Below are 18,237 nucleotides of genomic sequence, written 5' to 3' on the forward strand. Positions count from 1 at the left end.
GACAAGACGAACAACATTCTCAGTCAAGCGAAAGGCCATGGGGATGTGTATGATGCCCCCTACTACAAATACAATACGACACAAATTATATCACCAAAGTACTACAGAGAGGATTATAAAAAGAAAAAAAACGGCATGTTCGTTTACCTTGACCCCCCCACATTACACCTCTCGAGTCTACAAAAGATGCTTCCACCTTTATGCTGCCCATTATCCACTACCTTATTTAGTTCTTTTTTTTTTTCTCTTGTTTTCTCCCCTTGTTTGCCATGCTGCCCCCTCCCTATCCATCCATCCGTCCGTCCGTCCGCCTCAGTCGACATTGTCTCTGTGTGATTCGTTGCATCAAAACTTGTACTCTCACGCCACAGCTTGTCCAAGGATATAGGACTCAAAATCGAAAATGTAAAACAATAAAAAAAAACCTTTGAAACGCAGAGACCAAAAGCCGCTGCAGCACAGACAGGGACAAGGGACAAAATCATTGCTTCATTACGGGTTTTCTCATCTATGGTGAAGTATTCATGGGCTCCCCGCCTCCTGATGCTCCGGTTCCTGAAGCCTCGGCGACCGCCTGTGTCGCGTAGTAACGGACATCCACATCGTCATCCTTCTGCAGCTTGGTTAGGTTCGGAACGATGCGCTGCTGAATCAGCTCCTGGCCCCGAGGCGAAGGCGTCGTCGGTGCAGCCTGGGCTCCCTGTTGCTCGATTGTGTAGAGGGTGCCCTGTTCCGGCAGGCGCTGCAGGGCGTTGATGAGGACCGAGTACGTCTTTGCCACGTTGAATCGGATGTTGGGAATGTCGTCTTCGGTCATCTTGTCGAGCATGGGAAGAATCGACTTGGAGATGACATCTATGCTAACTACAGGGGCGAGCGTCTGCATTCGGAAGAAAAAAGACAAGCAGGTTAGTCACCGGTCATGGGCATGGCTATGATATGACAAGAGTTGAAACTTACCGAGATGGCAAAGCAAGTGGTCATCCGGTACAGGTAGTTGGGGTGGTTGCCCATTGTCATAACCTTGGGGATGATGGCCTCGCTTGCCCACTCCACGCCAAACACCTCAGTCAGCTTTCGCAGGTTGTGCGTAGCAGCCTCACGAATGGAGAAGACAGTGTCGCCGAGCCATCCCATGCACAGGTTGCTGAGCTTCTCGTCAAAGAACTTGACGCCCAGCTGGCTGGCCAATAGGGGAATGTACTCGATGATAGCGAGGCGTACACGCCACTGCTTATCCTCCGCCAAGTTGACAATGGCGGGCAGCAGCGAGACGGACAAGGGGTCGATGCCAATGACTTTTTTCCAATACTGTTAGCTCTACAAGGATTCTCCTGAATCACGTCATAACATTATGCTTCGTACCTTGGTTCACCAGCTCCAGCTTGGAGATGATATGCAGCCTAACTTCGGGAAACTCATCCTTGAGCATCTGGAGGAACATGGGTAGAAGATGGTCAATCGTCCTACAAACATGCATGTCAGCCAAGCAACATTACAAGGGGCTAGTAGGCACGTACTCTTGCTTGCCCAATATAGGGGCGAGGCCGCTGATCTGGGTTCCGAGAGCGGCACGGACGTGCTGGGACGTGTCTGAGACGAGATCCTCGACGCTGCTCATGATGTCGTTGAGAAGCGTCTGGCGGTCCACCAGGCCACAGAAGCCGGGGATCTGACCAGCAATGGCTGTCCGGACTTCAGCCTCGTTATCCTTAAGAAGCTTGACGAATGCGGGCACCAAATCTCTAGAGACGACTTCCTCGTCTACGGCCTTGGCAATCTGCAACGGGGGGTTAGCAACTGAGGAATGACTGCAACGTTTCAAGCATCCTGCTACCGACCTTTTCGAACCTATCGGCAATCATGTACCTGACTCTCCAGCTCTTATCTTCAATCAGGTTTCGCAGAGAAGTCAACAGGACACCATGGCTAGCCTGCTGTTCCTTAGGCACGCCCTCGGCAATGGCGATGAGAATCTCAACAGTGAGTAATCGAACACTGTCCTGGTCGTCTGAAACGAGGTGCTGGAAGAGGGGAATCATCTCCTCAATGACAATGGCGGGGGGCATCTCCTTGACAAACTTGGCCAGATTGGACGCGGCCTGGCGGCGGACCATGGGAGTCTCATCGTGGACCAAAAGGCCAAACTGCTGGCGAAGCTGCTCCTGGACGGGAGGAGACACCTTCTTGTAGGGAGCTGTAAAGAGACCGCAACCAGACACCTTGGACGTGAACCAGTCTGCCTTGGCGAGTCGGATTGTGAGGGGGATGAAGAACTCCTCCACCTGTTGCGGTGAGAGCTCCTCGCAGATCTTGTTGAGAGATTCGACGGCCTAGAATTTTGCGCCGTCAGCCAAAAGCGCTCGGGCTAGCGTCATTGAGCGTCTTACCTTGTCTCGGACGACGGGCTCCTCAATGGCGGCGAGGTTCTCGAGGGGAGAGAGCAAGACGTGACCCCACGAAGGGCCTCCGACGTATTCGATGAAGTTGCCAAGCTCCTCGCTCAGGGCGACCAAGACCTCGTCTTCGTCCTCGACAGACTCTGCGTCATAACGTCAGATTAGAGCCCAAGACCAAGCAAACAGCTGAGAGGGTGGGAGAGATGGAAATGGCAGCATGGCTATAGCAAGAGTCGATTTGTTACTGACCGTCGAGGAAGGGAATCAGCTCATCTCTTGTTCGCTCGGCGCCGAGGGCAAGAGCAATTGTGGAGAGCCGGTGAATCGCGTTGAGTCGGAGCAAAACATCGTCGTGCTAGCGAATAGCAGAGAGCCCAAAGTCAGCACCACGTCACAAGAGGAGTAAAAAAAAAAGTACATCCAGAAGAAGAAGACAGAGTAGAAGAAATGTTACTGGGCGTGATATACCTTGAGCTCATCGATGAGCACGGCGATGGGGTAGAGCTCGTCGTTTGCGTTTGGCGCTTCAGCCATGGCGTGTCACGAGGGGGGGAGGCAGAGCGGGAGATGGGCGGCGGAAAGAGTAAAAGGGGCGCGTTGAGCGAGTCGAATCGAGACGGTTGAAGCACCGCAGATGTAGCTGGGAATCGAGGATTGGCAGGGCGAGCGGCGAGCGACGAGGCCGATGGCGTAGGGATGAGGTGAAGCTGGTGATGCAATGGACGAATGGCTTTTGCGCAGCCTGAAGCCGAAGCAGAACCAGAACCAGGGCGGAATTGAGCAGCGACTGTCGCCTTGCCGCTGCCGAGAGTCGGATCCTGGAGAGCTCGAGAAGCAGGGCTGAGAGGCGGCGGGACGAGGCTGGAGGTGGACAGCTGAAGTGCCGGAGTTGAGGGGTGAAGATTGGATCGAGAGACACGAAGCTGTTGTTGGAGCCCAGCAAGAGCCTAGCAGCGAGGCGGTTATAGCGGTGCTGCCAGGTGCTACAGGGACGAGCAAGCTGGAGGTACAAGCGGTGATGCTTGCAGGGCGTTAGCGGCGGTGGTGGGATCGCCGCTGGAGCACTAACATGGAGTGCCCCGCCACGCAAGTACCTGTGAGCCCCCACCCGCTGCCCCTGTAGCCCGTCCTTTTATTGTAATTTGCCCCTTTGCCGTGTGTACAGGTACGTGTACGAGTTATTACATGTACCGCCTGTTGGCAGATGAATGTCGAAGCGAAATACAGGGTGCAGTATGGTTTGATATGGATTCAACTATATAATAACAGCTCTCAGGTGCTATAAAAACGTGAAATCAGGACTCAAGGTGCTGCTCAACGTTACACCAGTCTCGCATAGGTACCCTGGTAGAGATGGATTGAATACATCATCATGCTACAAAGGACAGGCATATAGATTGTCCGGCTGAGGCACCAAAGTGATAAACTTCAAAGGCTGCTGTACAATGACAGCAAGCTTCAAACAACAGCTGATGCAGCCGATTTCTCTGCCTTCAGCCCCTCCTCATTCCCCTCACCTGTGTCCTAGCCCTATTTGTTAGCATCAATTGCCACTGATACGTGGAGAGGCGGGGATCGTGCCTTGGTAGAACGGGTTGCTGCTAGAGGTACCTGTACGTACATGCGGCTGCGAAAAAGTGAGATGAATGGAAAAGGGAGCATCGATGTTCCGTCACCCCGCCGATTTCAGGACCTGCGAAAGCGCTACTTGTGCTGCGAGTTAGCGAGGTACCTGGCTGTCCTCAGCGCTTTCCACCCCGAGCCAAGTCCCTCTGCATCATTCCGCTATCACCTTCAATATCAAATCACCCCGCCATCGTCCCTCCAAAAATTCCTGTGACTCAAAGCGACGACAATTTGCACGACTCGCCAATCCGGCATCCCAAACCATCAAATCTCGTCCTCACGATGCCGACCATTTCCGTCGACAAGTACAAGCTCTACGAGGCTCTCGGCCGCAAGTACGTCTCTTCAACTGGGCATTTGCGTCTGTGAATGCGAATGCGAAAGCCATCTCCCACCCCCTCCATCCATCTGTCCATCCACGTCTCTACAGCCTACGATACCATACAGAGGCTACTTTGTTATATACACACAATATACGCTGCATACCCCCTAATGCAGTAGTATATCCTGTACATCTTATAGCACACGTCTAATCACTTGCAATTCTAGATTCACCACGGCCGAGTTTGAGGACCTCTGCTTCGAATTCGGCATCGAGCTCGACGAAGACACCGAAGACGAGGAACGGCCCATTGTCAATGGCGAGCAGGAACCCCCTCAGCTCAAGATTGAGATTCCCGCCAACCGCTATGACATGCTCTGCTTCGAGGGTATTGCCCTCAACCTCAACATCTTCCTCGGCCGCACCAAGCCTCCCAACTACAGAGTGGTAGAGCCCAAGGACGGCATCCTGCAGACCATCACCGTCTCTCCCGAGACATCAAAGGTCAGGCCCTACGTGTCCGGCGCCATCCTGCGCAACATCAAGTTCACCAAGGACCGATACGAGTCCTTCATCGCCCTCCAGGACAAGCTGCACCAGAATCTCGCCCGCCAGCGGACACTGGTGTCCATTGGAACCCACGACCTCGACACCATCAAGGGCCCCTTCACATACGAGGCCCTGCCGCCCCAGGACTTCAAGTTTGTCCCTCTCAACCAGACACAAGAGCTGACTGGCGAGACGCTCATGACTTTTTACGAAAACGACCGACACCTGGGCCGCTACCTGCACATCATCCGCGATGCCCCCGTATACCCCCTGATTCTCGACTCCAACCGAGTCATCTGCTCGCTGCCCCCCATCATCAACGGCGACCACTCCAAGATCACCCTCAACACCACCAACGTCTTCATCGAAATCACTGCCACCGACATCACCAAGCTGGATATTGTCACCGACATGATGGTGACCATGTTCTCCGAGTACTGCGCCGAGCCCTTCACCGTTGAGCCCGTCAAGATCATCTCGGACCACAACAACCAGACCCGCGTCACCCCCCATCTCCGCCCCCGCGTCACTCACGCCGAAGTCGACTACCTCAACAGCTGCACCGGCCTCAACGAGTCCCGTGAGAGCCTCTGCAAGCTTCTCGCCAAGATGGCTTATGTCGCCCGCCCTTCAGACAAGGACCCCAACCTGCTGGAGGTGGCCATCCCCCCCACCCGTGCCGATGTCCTGCACCAGGCCGACATCATGGAGGACGTGGCCGTCTGCTACGGCTTCAACAGGCTTCCTCGCAGCTCTCCCAACAACAGCGCCACCGTGGCCGCCCCTCTGCCCATCAACAAGCTGAGCGACATTGTGCGCATCGAGGCTGCCATGGCCGGCTGGAGCGAGGTCATGCCCCTGACCCTGTGCAGCTATGACGAGAACTTTGGCTGGCTCAACCGCAAGGATGACGGCAAGACGGTTGTCAAGCTCGCCAACCCCAAGACGCTGGAGTACCAGGTCGTGCGGACTTCCCTGCTGCCCGGCTTGATCAAGACGATCCGCGAGAACAAGAGCCACAGCTTGCCCATCAAGATCTTTGAGGCCGCCGACGTCGTCTTCAAGGACGAGAAGTCGGAGCGCAGAGCTCGCAACGAGCGCCACTTTGCCGCCGCCTGGTGTGGCAAGTCGAGTGGTTTCGAGGTCGTGCACGGCCTGCTGGATCGTCTCATGCTCATGCTGCGCACCAACTTTGTTGCCGGCAGCGATGGCGTCAAGCCCGACGGCTACTGGATCGAGGAGCTCAACGAAGACACCTTCTTCCACGGCCACGCCGCCGCCGTTTATCTCAGATTGGGCGGCAAGGAGCAGCGCATCGGCGAGTTTGGCATTTTGCACCCCACTGTGCTAGAAAAGTTTGATCTAAGGTACGTTTTGTCTATACTCTTACCTTTACCTTTTTCGACAAATGAAAAGAGTTTATGATGCTAACTATTTATTTTTCCCCTTTATAGATTCCCCGTCAGTACTTTGGAGATTAACCTAGAGGTTTTCCTATAATCTGCATGCTTTGCTAGAGCCACAGACCTCATGAGCAAGAAAGGAAGAAATTTTGAAAAAGAGAAATACAGTAGATCTGGTAGTTAAAAAAGCAGTAGAAATCTTTTCCAAAACACATAGCTGGTGTCTTTTGTTCATCCAACAAAAATCTTTGTATGTGTAACAACTTCATTCGCTGCTTAGTATTTTACAACGGTATAGGCCAAGGACTATCTCACAAAGGTGTAAGGGAAGTAGACTGTAGCATCAAAGGATGGCTGCCTAGCAGCTCAACGGTTATTTTGTGAAAGAACAAAGGAAAAAGGGGTGAAAACAAAGGTTAAGGCGAATAATCAGATCCATTGATATCTTTGTAGGGTAGCCGTTGCAGCCACTCCTCTCATTCAAGGTTCAAGGTTCCATGTCACTGTACTCCGTAGTACAGCCTGTACAGCCTGTACAGGTGCCTACATGTACCTATTTAAGGTGCTATGGCCACCGCGCCTGACGTCTTTTGGGGCTCTCCCAGCATAACCCCACTCCCCGGGCAGGTGCCCCGCCAGCGCTGGCCCTGCTGAGGCTCGACTTCCAAGGTTCTCCATGGTGATGCCGCTTTTTGGAGCTCTGACGACGCTTCTCTCCTCACATCACAGCCGCTGTGCCTGTGCCCTGCGCTCATCATGGAGGCCAAAAAGGTGCGATATCTCTCACAGTTTCGGGGGCTGGTTTGGCTTGTTCTCTTCAAGACAGATCACAAGCAGATTACAAGCATCAAGTCCCAAGTTTCGCATGTTCGCAGGTCACTGACCATGGCTCTTTTCAGATCATCGAGCGCGTCCAGGGCATCAACGGCGGCCAGACGGCCACGGGCACGCTGACGTTGACTGACTTCCACATGGTCTTCAGCGCAACCATCGAGCCGCCAGAGCACCAAGGCCAAGAACCGGCACCTCCGCCAAAGAAACGCGAACGATGGATCACGTATCCAATGCTCTCCCACTGCACCTTCCGGCCGACCCCTCCGTCTTCCCGCCAAGCCCCGTCGATACGCATCCAATGCCGAGACTTTACCTTTATTGCCTTCAACTTCACCTCCACCGAGGTTGCGAGAGAGGCCTATGACCACATCAAGTGCCGGACTTGCAAGCTTGGCACCGTACAGAACCTCTTTGCCTTTAGCCACAAGCCGTCCAAGATGGAGAAGGAGGTCAACGGCTGGAATCTCTATGACCCAAGAGCAGAGTTTCGCCGACAGGGCATCAGTGAAAAGCTCCCCGACAAAGGCTGGAGGATCACCAACATCAATCAGGACTATAGCTTTTGCGATACCTACCCGGCCGTCCTCGTCGTGCCCTCCAAGATTTCTGATAATGTCCTCAAGTACGCAAAGGAATTTCGCTCGAGGAACCGGATACCCGCCCTCTCATACATCCACCCCATTAATAACTGTACCATTACAAGAAGCTCTCAGCCCCTGGCAGGCATTACCAGGAGAACCAATGTTCAAGACGAGAAGCTCGTCGCTGCTTCCTTCTCAGCCTCGGTAGGCAATGGAGGTTCAGAAGACTCGTCTCCAATGTCTAGCCAGGCAGAGGTATCCACTAGTACCGTTATGCTGGAGACGCAGCTGACGGAAACCGAACGATACGAGGACGAACTCATCTCGAAATCCGCTGCCCTCTATGACGACAAGACTGGCAAGCGGCTCATCTATGGCGCTCAGCAGAACAATCTGATCGTCGACGCCCGTCCCACAATCAATGCCATTATGAATCAGGTACAGGGGATGGGCTCGGAACCTATGGACAAGTATAAATTCGCACAAAAAATCTTCCTCAACATTGACAATATTCACATCATGCGCAATTCTTTGCTCAAAGTAGTGGAGGCGCTAAAGGATGCCGACCTGTCCCCCTTGCCTCCCAACCGCGAGCTTCTACATCAGAGCAACTGGCTGAGACACATTCACGATATCCTCGACGGGTCAGCCCTCATTGCTCGCCAGGTTGGTATCAGACACTCGCACGTCTTGATCCACTGCTCAGACGGCTGGGACCGTACCAGCCAACTGAGTGCCTTGTCCCAAATCATGCTGGACCCCTATTATCGTACCATTGACGGCTTCATCGTCCTCATAGAGAAAGATTGGCTGTCCTTTGGCTACATGTTTAGGTTACGCTCAGGCCATCTTAATTCAGAGGATTGGTTTACCATTCAGAAAGACGCATTCGCTGGTCTCAAGGTCCAACCCGGAGAGAACGATGGCCGGACTGACGCCTTCCAAAACGTCATTAGTGGTGCTAAACGATTCTTTACCTCAAATAAGGAAGATGCCGCCGATCTCGCCACTATGGGTGAGGGTGCCAGCGGTCAAGTGGTGGATGAGGAAGCCACCTCGCCCAAGATGATTAGTCCAGTGTTCCACCAGTTCCTCGACTGCATGTACCAGCTGCTGCGGCAGAACAAGACCCGCTTCGAGTTCAACGAACGCTTCCTTCGACGCCTACTATACCACTCGTACTCGTGTCAATATGGAACCTTCTTGTACAATTCAGAGAAGCAGAGAAAAGATGCTGGCGTAGCGGAAAAGACGTCTTCCGTGTGGGACTACTTCCTCTGCCGGAGAGCTGAATTCACCAACCCAGACTACGACCCGACAATTGATGACCACATCAAGGGGAAAGAGCGCATCATTCTGCCGCGTCTTGAAGAGATTCGATGGTGGCATCAGCTGTTTGGCAGGACCGAGGACGAAATGAATGGAGCCCTCAACGCCGCCGCTATTGCGGAAAGCGACAGGCAGGCCGCCGTCTCGAGCCTCAACTACCCCAGCGTTGCCCGCGTCGAAGAGGCCCCGGACTCGTCAGCCCCGAGCCCAAGGCCGCCCAGCCTCTCCACAAGTCAATCGGCTCTCACAGCGGTGGAAACTGCACACACCATCCTAACGCCCGAGGATAGACAGACCGCTCTGCAGCACAGCGTATCCGCGGACGGGATGAGCGCATTTGCCGCCCTACGCGATGGCATCGCCGGGCTGAACATAAGCAAGGCCGTAATGTCCAACTTTGGCCGCCCAGCTGAGCCTGCTGCCGAGCCCGTTGCGCAGGACTCGACGCCGCCCATTTCTCGCGATCAAGAGATGCGAGAGATGACATAGGAGGTCATGTTTCCAGACCAAGGCCCGGCGCCTTATTTGATCACGGAGACACAAAACACCCGCCGCTACGTCCGACCGCGTACTATGTCGGAGATGACGATGATTGAAGTTGATCCCAGATCCGAGTCATCATCCGACTCAGAGTTCGAATACAAACCAACCAGACGCAAGACGCGTGGCATCCCCTTTTTTCAAAGGTTGTGAATGATGATGACATTGAAGATGGCCGTGTAGGATGAGATTGGTGTGGCTACAATGAACCCAGACGATAGATATGATAATCATGACGTTTTTCTCCTCTTTTCTTGTCGTCTTTTAACACGCTCCTATTGCCAAAGCCAGATTTTGGCTACCTACAAAAAGAAACGAAGTCATACAGAGGCGGATAGAAGATGAGTTCTGGCAAGAACTGGGCATATTTTCTGGCTAGCTAAAAGTACCAGCGGGATATGATATGGGGATGACAGACTTTAAACTAATTAAACAAGTGGCTCCCTGGATAGCACTGCTCCATCAGCGACTTGATCATTTCACTCTTGGTTGGGCAATTGGAGTGTTGTGAGTATGGCTGCGTTGCTTCAAAAGGGGCAAAAACATGGAGTGCTTGGCAGCGTGTAAAACAGACATGTCAGAGTAGATTGTAGAGAGCAGTCTCAGCGACTGTGTGGTGCGTTTTGGGAATGTTTATAGCGTGTTTTGAAATGAGAATTATGGAAATAACGATGATCTGAATTGAGACTTTTCTTGAACGTCTCTGGTGAGGTTGTGTTGGGCTTTGCTCTCTTTCCATTCATTACGGACCATCTTAGTGGCGCTTACAGTATGCTTGGTTCTTCATGTAGATACCTGCTAACATCGCTGGCTTTTATAAGCCCAGCTGCCATTGATCCCCCTTCTTCCATCTTCTTTTATCGCTGCATTATTTTGATAATTGTCATCATTGCTACGTTTTCTGTTCTTTTATCTGCTTTTTATCACTGTGAACTTTAGATCACAGGGTGATAGATATCCAACTTGGGAACCTCAAGTCTTCAGGTTAATGCTGCTGGCTGCTATCAAATGCCCAGAGCCGGCAGTTCGCCAAAACTGATTCTCCGGCTGTGCTACTTTGTACAAGGTACATGCCAGATTAGCGGATCCAGGTACGTACCGCATTCAAATTCCACTTCTTTTTTTTCGGCTCCCAGAGAGGCACCCACTTCGTCCCGGTTAGGGCTCAACCCACACAAAAAAGGCGAAAATTGCCCTGCGGGTACGCCAAAGCCAGCGAATTTTGTGAGTGTTGTGTGTGTTGAATCAAGCCAGCCCCAGCCCGCCAAACCCTCCCTCCCAAGAGATCGCGAACTTTGTTCCCTTTTTGCACGGCCAGACGAAATCACCAGTTTCAAAGTCAACACACAACAGACTTTCGAATCCCTACCAGTCAAAATGTCCCACCCTGGTGCTCAGATGTGAGTGCAGAATTGCCCCTCGTCGTTCTTTATATCGATATACACAAGCAAGCATACGTCGTTTTTTTCTTGGTGGTGGTTGGTGGTTTGGTGGTGATGATGGCATCGTCAGAGAAGAGTTGAAGAGATGGGAGAAGAATGTGGAACAAGAGAAGGAAGGGAAATGGACAAGGCATTGATCCATTGAGGGGATCAATCAACATCGAAGAAGTCAAAGAATCGTTGCGATATTGGGGAGGATTGTCACCACCATCACCACCACCAGCATCACAAACCCCCTTGCTGCTACCACCATTTGCATATAATACCAGACCATATCCGCTAACATTCTTCTCTTTCTACAGCTCCAAGCGGAGAAAGTTCGTCGCCGACGGTGTCTTCTACGCCGAGCTGAACGAGTTCTTCCAGCGCGAGCTCGCTGAGGAGGGCTACTCCGGCGTCGAGGTCCGCGTCACCCCCACCGTCACCGACATCATCGTCCGCGCCACCCACACCCAGGAGGTCCTCGGCGAGCAGGGCCGCCGCATCCGCGAGCTCACCTCCCTGATCCAGAAGCGCTTCAAGTTCCCCGAGAACTCCGTCTCCCTGTACGCCGCCAAGGTCCAGAACCGCGGTCTCTCCGCCGTCGCCCAGTGCGAGTCCCTGCGCTACAAGCTGCTCAACGGTCTTGCCGTTCGTCGTGCCTGCTATGGTGTCCTGCGCTTCATCATGGAGTCTGGCGCCAAGGGCTGCGAGGTCGTTGTGTCTGGAAAGCTCCGTGCTGCTCGTGCCAAGTCCATGAAGTTCACCGACGGCTTCATGATCCACTCTGGTCAGCCCGCAAAGGACTTCATCGACAGCGCCACCCGCCACGTCCTGCTCCGACAGGGTGTCTTGGGTATCAAGGTCAAGATCATGCGCGGCTCCGACCCCGAGGGCAAGGCCGGCCCCCAGAAGTCGCTCCCTGACGCCGTCACCATCATCGAGCCCAAGGAGGAGCAGGCTGTTCTCCAGCCCGTCAGCCAGGACTACGGCGCCAAGGCCGCCCAGGCCGCCCAGGGCAGCCAGGACGTGCGAGTCGCCGAGCAGGAGGGTGCCGTTGAGGAGGCCCAGCCCGCCGCTGAGGAGCAGTAGGATGCTTCCGCCGGTGGTGAATGGTGAAGGGAAAAAGGGTCTTTGTGTGTGTGTTATTTGCAAATGGGAGGAAAAGAACCTAAAGCAAAGGAACAAACGTTTTGTGGGTCGCGAGAGGATGATATATCAAGCCACAGGGCAAAGGGATGGCGGTCAAACTTAAGGCGTCAATTGATCATTTGCATCTGCTAAAGGGCATGGAAAAAGGTTTCGTCTTGTTTTTCCTTTTTTTCAAAAAACATGGCATTGGTAGACATTCTTAAGCCGTGAAGACAAAAAAAAGTGAGACTTACGAGAATCTTATGATATAAAAATAACTTCATGGCCAAACTCCCCCATTCGTTGCCCACAAGAGTGCTACTGCCTGCCGTGCTGCATGATATGGTATGGTATATATATAAACATATAATATCCAGCTATAAGCCAGACAAAGTGTAATACAAGGTAAGTAGTACTAAATTTACAATCAACAGGATAAGAAAAGGGGAATATAAGAATAATAGTAAAAAGGAAAGTGGCCGTTCGTTGTTATAGGCCATTCAACAGCCTGTGGTATATATAACACATCGTGTCAACACAAAGAAAAAAGCAATACCCGCCTCTCTCTCACTCTCTCTTTTTCATTTCCAAAGACCCAGTTCTTGATTCTTCTCTTCGTTCTCTCTCTCGCTTTCTTTCTTTCTACCTTTGCCACCAGAAATGCAAACCAACCCAAGAAAAAATATATATATCGTACAACAGGAGCATGCTTTCAAATCCAGTTTCCTTTCCGATCAGTCATGTTTACCGTAAAAATAAAAGCAAGTTATCCCACAGAGACACGTACACACACACAAACGCCTCTCCCCCCACCAAGAAAAGGAAAAAAGAAAAGCAAATGGTTAAAAAAAGACAGTAGATTCCGGAACCCCACCTCCTTTCATGTAGAGCCGCAGCCGCGGCAGATTTGCTCCCATTGTAAACGATGACAGGAAACTTGGACAGCCAGGAGGGTAAGATAGGAAAAAGAAGCGAAGAGGAGACAGAGAAGCAAGATCTTTGAGAAACAAGACCTCCTAGGCCACCTGGGCCTAGACTCTCCATCTCTTTCTGTCGGACGTTATAGCGGCTTGCAGTAGCTGAGACCTGCATACGCAGCTGGAAACCTTCCCCCCTTGCGCTATGGAAAGATAGCTCCTCCCCCTTTTTTTTCAGAAATGGCATTGCATGGCAAATATACAGATTTGGTTGACCATTCTCTGGCCGACTGATTTGGTTTATCTCACAAGAGATGTATGGCAATGGTTTGCGGGTATATCCATCATACGTTGACCTCTCTCATGTAGTTCGATAATTGTAAAAAGAAAGAAAAGAAAACTGGTCGAGTGAATTTCCTACTACCTGTCGGAGTGCTTTCGGGACTCGAGCTCAATGTCGTTGCTAGTATACTGCTTCTTGCCGTTGGCCGAGCCGTTGGCCGAGCCATTGGAGCCGTTTGCACCGTTAGGGCGACGGCCCTCGTCATCGCTATCGGCGAGGTCGGTGAGGCCGAATCCCGCAGCCTCTTCCTCGTCATAGGCCCGGATCAGGCCCTGCCTGTCGCCGTGAAAGCTGCTGAGACTGTGCCTCGAGGTGTTTTCGCTCCTTCGGGACTGCATGCTGCGGCGAGTCTGGAAGCCAGAGATCATATCTGTTCCAGCAGCGTCAAAGTCACCGCGTGACGCAACTAGCCTCTGGCCGTGAGGGTCTCCTCGAGAAAGATTCAACAGGTATACGCCGGTAAAGGTAATGAGGAAGCCGCAGAGCAACGAGAGCGTGTTGACGGGATCGGTGGTGTTGAAGCCGCTGAAGAGGATGAAGGAAGCGCAGAGAGTCGCGGTGGTGAATGTGACGTAGTAGAGCGGGTTCACACTGGGAAATCGTCAATCAGTATTGGCGACTAACAAAGTAGAAGAATTCAGACGAGGCTGGTGTCCACCAAGCTAAAACTCACATGTTGGTCGGGAATGATGCCAATGCCTTGTTGAAGTAGTTCATCTGGGTCAGAATGCAAACTGCCGTGAGGATCATGAAGACGTAGGTCGAAGGATGCGTGAATTGGTTGTGACCGGCAAAGGTGAGCTTGAGGGCGATTCCAAACGCCTTGACGGACATGACGGAGATGGAGCCAACGGTCGAGCAAATGGAAAGGTAGATGAGGGCGTTGCGTTTGCCGTATACGGGTGCGATTCGGTAAATCATAAAGACTGCAAAGGCCACGACGGCAAAGGCGTACAAGAGGAAGCCTGGTCATCATTAGTTTTCTGGACAACAACATCTGGGAGCTCAAAATGTCCCAAAGACAAAAGCAAGAGCAAGGGAGAATCGGCATCGTTCGTACCTGGCTGGATGGCATAGTGCAGAATCTGATCGATCGTCTGGATGTCCTCGTCCGGAGGGGCGTGCAGAACAATGACGACGGCACCGATGAGGCAAATGGCACTGCCCAACTTGCCCAACGTGCCGAGCTCTTCATCCAAAAAGTATGATCCCAAGACGGCGCCAATCAGGACACTGAGAGCACCGAGAGGAGTGACGAGGATGGCCGGGGCGAATGCGTAGGCGGCAAAGTTGCAGATTTCTCCGACACCAACTAGAAAGAGGAGGAAGAGGTTAACACGCGTGCGTGAATAGCGCCGGGGATGGGTGTCAAATGCTCACGGGTTGCGATACCAGCCCACCACAAGGGGCTTCTCAGATATACAAATCCGTCGCCTTCGAATCCGTGTCGTTCTTCGGCTTGTAATAATCCCTGTGCAAAGCGTCAGCAGAGCAGGTTCCAGTTTTCGGTTGAGCCGGCTGAGCATCGCATGTTGCCGAGAACCGCCGTGGTCGCCGCAGGAGTCTGACCTTTTTGGTGATGACGAAACTGGTGCCTGAAGAGATCCAAGAGTCAGTATGAACACGCTGCAAAAGTGAAGGAGTCAGAGAGAGGTGGTGGGCAAGGACTGGACATACCAATGGCCAAGGCTGATGACATGGCCAACGCCAGGCCGATATATCTAGAGCAAGGGCAAAAAGGTCAGCGGGACGACGTTCTGTTGGTCCAAAAAGAGGCCTCTTCTGGATGCAAACGCACTTGTCTTCAATCATGCTGAGCGAGTGGTTTCTGGCGCGCGCAAACCGGCGACAGAGGCAGAGCAAATGCAAATGCAAAGGTGTGTTGTGTCGATCGAGTCTTCCTCAGCGCTCCCTGGAAAAAGGGAAGAGTCGCGAATGGGACAAAATGAGCGTGCGTGCGCAAGGGCGGGATCGTAGTAGCGAATGCGTGGTGTCGAAAGAAATTGAACGAGGAAAAAAAGAAGATGCTGCAGTTGGGGATTCGCGGCGACTCGAAGGCGGGGGAGCCGAAAGGTCGAAATGCTGAGCGTAAGAGTAAGAGAAGCGTCGTCAGATGAGATCAGATCAGATCAGGCCCATCAAAGAAATAAAAAGAGCGAGGCTCCTGTCGTCGTTTGGATCGTCGTGATATTTTTTTCGTTCTTTTTTTTGTCTGCAAGGGAGAGAAAGGGAGGGCGACAAAAGGTGCTAGCAGTCGTGCCGTGGCCTGTTTCCCCAAGTCACACCAGATGCTGTTGCTCGTCGTCCAATTCGTTACAAGGCAAAAGAAAATTGCAAGATGCAAACGCAGCACAGATGCAACGCCGAGCCGTGAAAGGAGAGGGAAGAGGAAGAGGAAGAGAGAGGGCAGGAAAGAGGCCTGGCGATGAGGATTTTGCACAGTGAAGGAGAGAAGAAGGGAAAAAAAGGAACGATCGCGGATGTATTTTGTGGTGGCTTGTGGCTGGATGGGATCGAATGGATTGGATTGAAAGTTGGGACTCGGTTTAGGCGTCGGTTGTAATAGTGGGTGGCACTTTTTGGGGAGTGGAGGGGGGGAGGCGAACCTCTGGGAATGAGATCAGTGACCTCAATGGATCAATCAGTTGCGTGTCTCACCAGCGTCTTTCTGGGCCTCTGGGCCTCTGGCAGTGCGTGTCCAGGGCGCGGGCATCGGTATCAGCGGGCCACGACAAGAGGCGCAAGGCCCTGGAAGCACAGTTGAGCGCTAAGCTGGAGGGAATGAGGGACCAGACGGGTACCTGAGGGGCTAGCGGCCATTTGTGACTGCACTGATTTCTTACAGCACCTAAACCAAGGACCCTATAAAAAGAACATTGGAACCCTTGCATTGTGCTGGTAGACGATACTCTGTTTTGGCACAAGGCTGCATGCTATCATAAGTATAGTGTACAAAGAAAGCAGCCAATTTACCAAAGCACATTGACTGCATTCAATCAAGGGATGGAGATGGAGGGAAGCCCTTTTGCCCAACCCCCCAGTCGCAATTGATCCCAATTCCCGGCCCCATGCAAAGCACCAGCAGAGCAAGACGCAGCTTCAGCCTTTATCGTGTTTGGTTTGTTTCATCTGGGCATCAGCTGCTATTCATTTCGGCAAGGCTGGAGATCTTGACATTGCTTCCTCCGCGTCATCTATAGTATCATAATATTGATAACATAATAAAACTGCAAGTTGCCTAGCTGATGATGGAGAAGATGATGCCGGGTCTCCTCGTGTTTCCTCTAGGCTCTCAATATTCTGTTCATAGTGCTAACGTAATATCACTGCTGGTATTACTCGCATATACTGACTTGCGGTAAATGCAAGTAAGCATCAAGCACAAACAAAATCCTGAACCCCCTTCCCCCATACACTTCGTGTAGCATATTCTCAATGCCAACTGATGTGGTTCGAGACATGGAAGGCGGCGCGAAAAACAAAAACAGAAAAAATTCCAATGGGCGGAGCCACCCAAAAGCACTTAAACAGCGCATGGGGTTCAATCTCATCACGCATTTCTGCCGGGATGGACGCGATCAATAGCATTCATTACAAGTCGATTCCCTAAGACGTCATTGGCCAGCTCGTCACAGGGTAGCATTAGCCGTAGATGGAACTATGTCATCAATTAATAGGTACAAAGCAAGGAACAGACTGCAATCCCTCGAAATACTAGTGACGGTCCTCTTTTTCTCTCTCTTTAATCTTCTCTTATCTTTCACTATTTAATACCAGGTACTCCGTATTCGTGAACATTGCTAGCGCTGCTGCTTTAAGCCCATCACCCGCCGTGTGATTCGACTCTATCACGAGACCGGTAGACGGCCGTCTTAGACACGAACATGCTGCGCCTCAATGCAATCCCCCCCAACAAATCTACAGTATTCATTCCCACGAGGACACTTGGCTATTACTTTATGATATGAAATTCTAGGATCACGAAATTGACGGACCATCTGAGCCATCTGGGGGTCGTCACCAGCTTTATATCCTCTTTTCCTTCATTACAGCTCCATGATTACCCATTACAACATGCCTGTCATTGACTATTTCTCTCTCTTCTCCATCTCCACACTAAAACGGCTGCCTCCCTCATCTCATCCCTCACCAACCCTGAATCGTACGTACTCGGTGGACCCAGCCCGCTTCCAAGCTTTTTTACGCTGCACAGTGCCGACAAAGTGATCGACCTGCGCTCTGCTTCACATTTAGGGCGGCCCCCCTGGTCAAACCGGGTTCAAGGGGGTCGAGAGGGTCAAACTGGGATCAAAGTGTGTGCAAAAACAGAGGAAACAAAATCAAGAGCCCCTGGATAAGTGGACCTGGGACGCGCAAACATTGAACCCCCCCTGGTCCCCGTTCCCCGAGTATGTGGTGCATCCAAGAAGCAAAACACGTCAAGCCCGGACGTTAGTAAAGCTCCGTCCGATCTTGGGACGGCAGGAAAAAGCAACGCGATCGGGTTTTAGCTGTCCGAGATCCTGTCACGACGCTTCTACATGGTCATGAAGTGTGTTACTGGTAGAGGATCTAAAGGACAGCCGTATAAAGATAAACATACCTAGTAGACAAAGTGAAACGGCAGATCAGAAGCAAAATAAGCAAAACAGGCAAAAAAAGATTCCGGCGCCGGGAGTCGAACCCGGATCGCCGCGGTACTCTCAATATGAAAGCGCGGTATGCTAGCCACTACACCACGTCGGATTTGTTGGTCTGGAAAATCCCGTAACCATCTGATTGGAAGCTGGCAATGATATTAGTCCTCATAAAACTTGCGTCAAAGGAGCATAGACACCAAAT

The 18,237-nt window shown here is 52.1% G+C and overlaps 6 protein-coding genes and 1 non-coding gene across 7 annotated transcripts; 3 read left to right on the forward strand and 4 right to left on the reverse strand.

The window, feature by feature from the left end:
• Positions 1 to 23: 23 nt before the first annotated feature.
• On the reverse strand, positions 24 to 650 carry M431DRAFT_322491 (hypothetical protein). Its single transcript, XM_024914312.1, has 2 exons — positions 569 to 650; positions 24 to 508 (listed from the first exon to the last, which is right to left on the reverse strand). The coding sequence occupies exon 2, from the start codon at positions 483 to 485 to the stop codon at positions 144 to 146; it is 342 nt and encodes a 113-aa protein (XP_024768572.1). The 5' UTR covers positions 486 to 508; positions 569 to 650; the 3' UTR covers positions 24 to 143.
• M431DRAFT_98912 (hypothetical protein) lies at positions 509 to 2,933 on the reverse strand (the record flags this gene model as incomplete). Its single annotated transcript, XM_024925098.1, has 8 exons — positions 509 to 880; positions 961 to 1,298; positions 1,366 to 1,466; positions 1,521 to 1,780; positions 1,842 to 2,333; positions 2,391 to 2,542; positions 2,649 to 2,754; positions 2,868 to 2,933. 8 exons carry the CDS (start codon positions 2,931 to 2,933, stop codon positions 509 to 511), a joined length of 1,887 nt encoding a protein of 628 aa, XP_024768573.1.
• A 1,259-nt stretch (positions 2,934 to 4,192) lies between these two features.
• On the forward strand, positions 4,193 to 6,734 carry M431DRAFT_513420 (hypothetical protein). The gene is made up of 3 exons (XM_024920015.1): positions 4,193 to 4,360; positions 4,575 to 6,263; positions 6,351 to 6,734. The coding sequence occupies exons 1-3, from the start codon at positions 4,308 to 4,310 to the stop codon at positions 6,394 to 6,396; spliced, it is 1,788 nt and encodes a 595-aa protein (XP_024768574.1). The 5' UTR covers positions 4,193 to 4,307; the 3' UTR covers positions 6,397 to 6,734.
• Positions 6,735 to 7,270: 536 nt separating this feature from the next.
• On the forward strand, positions 7,271 to 9,532 carry M431DRAFT_99075 (hypothetical protein; the record flags this gene model as incomplete). The annotated part of the gene is made up of 1 exon (XM_024925110.1): positions 7,271 to 9,532. The coding sequence occupies one exon, from the start codon at positions 7,271 to 7,273 to the stop codon at positions 9,530 to 9,532; it is 2,262 nt and encodes a 753-aa protein (XP_024768575.1).
• A 1,189-nt stretch (positions 9,533 to 10,721) lies between these two features.
• M431DRAFT_513423 (hypothetical protein) lies at positions 10,722 to 12,204 on the forward strand. The gene is made up of 2 exons (XM_024920016.1): positions 10,722 to 10,983; positions 11,328 to 12,204. The coding sequence occupies exons 1-2, from the start codon at positions 10,961 to 10,963 to the stop codon at positions 12,094 to 12,096; spliced, it is 792 nt and encodes a 263-aa protein (XP_024768576.1). The 5' UTR covers positions 10,722 to 10,960; the 3' UTR covers positions 12,097 to 12,204.
• Positions 12,205 to 13,472: 1,268 nt separating this feature from the next.
• M431DRAFT_487342 (hypothetical protein) lies at positions 13,473 to 15,207 on the reverse strand (the record flags this gene model as incomplete). The annotated part of the gene is made up of 7 exons (XM_024916466.1): positions 13,473 to 13,986; positions 14,069 to 14,360; positions 14,456 to 14,707; positions 14,776 to 14,866; positions 14,965 to 14,990; positions 15,073 to 15,116; positions 15,194 to 15,207. 7 exons carry the CDS (start codon positions 15,205 to 15,207, stop codon positions 13,473 to 13,475), a joined length of 1,233 nt encoding a protein of 410 aa, XP_024768577.1.
• A 2,851-nt stretch (positions 15,208 to 18,058) lies between these two features.
• M431DRAFT_t192 lies at positions 18,059 to 18,141 on the reverse strand. The gene has a single exon. It is a non-coding gene; the product is annotated as a tRNA-Glu (tRNA).
• Between the last annotated feature and the right edge of the window lie 96 nt (positions 18,142 to 18,237).

The sequence above is a fragment of the Trichoderma harzianum genome (assembly GCF_003025095.1).
Source record: "Trichoderma harzianum CBS 226.95 unplaced genomic scaffold M431scaffold_22, whole genome shotgun sequence".
NCBI lineage: Eukaryota > Fungi > Ascomycota > Sordariomycetes > Hypocreales > Hypocreaceae > Trichoderma > Trichoderma harzianum.

Excerpts from the sequence above, each read along its gene's own strand:
- M431DRAFT_322491 (XM_024914312.1), bottom strand. The coding sequence starts at position 485 with ATGATTTTGTCCCTTGTCCCTGTCTGTGCTGCAGCGGCTTTTGGTCTC.
- M431DRAFT_513423 (XM_024920016.1), top strand. The coding sequence starts at position 10,961 with ATGTCCCACCCTGGTGCTCAGAT. Across the intron at positions 10,984-11,327 it reads TCCCACCCTGGTGCTCAGAT|CTCCAAGCGGAGAAAGTTCG; the intron begins GTGAGTGCAGAA and ends CTCTTTCTACAG.
- M431DRAFT_513420 (XM_024920015.1), top strand. The coding sequence starts at position 4,308 with ATGCCGACCATTTCCGTCGACAAGTACAAGCTCTACGAGGCTCTCGGC. Across the intron at positions 4,361-4,574 it reads TACGAGGCTCTCGGCCGCAA|ATTCACCACGGCCGAGTTTG; the intron begins GTACGTCTCTTC and ends TTGCAATTCTAG. Across the intron at positions 6,264-6,350 it reads CTAGAAAAGTTTGATCTAAG|ATTCCCCGTCAGTACTTTGG; the intron begins GTACGTTTTGTC and ends TCCCCTTTATAG.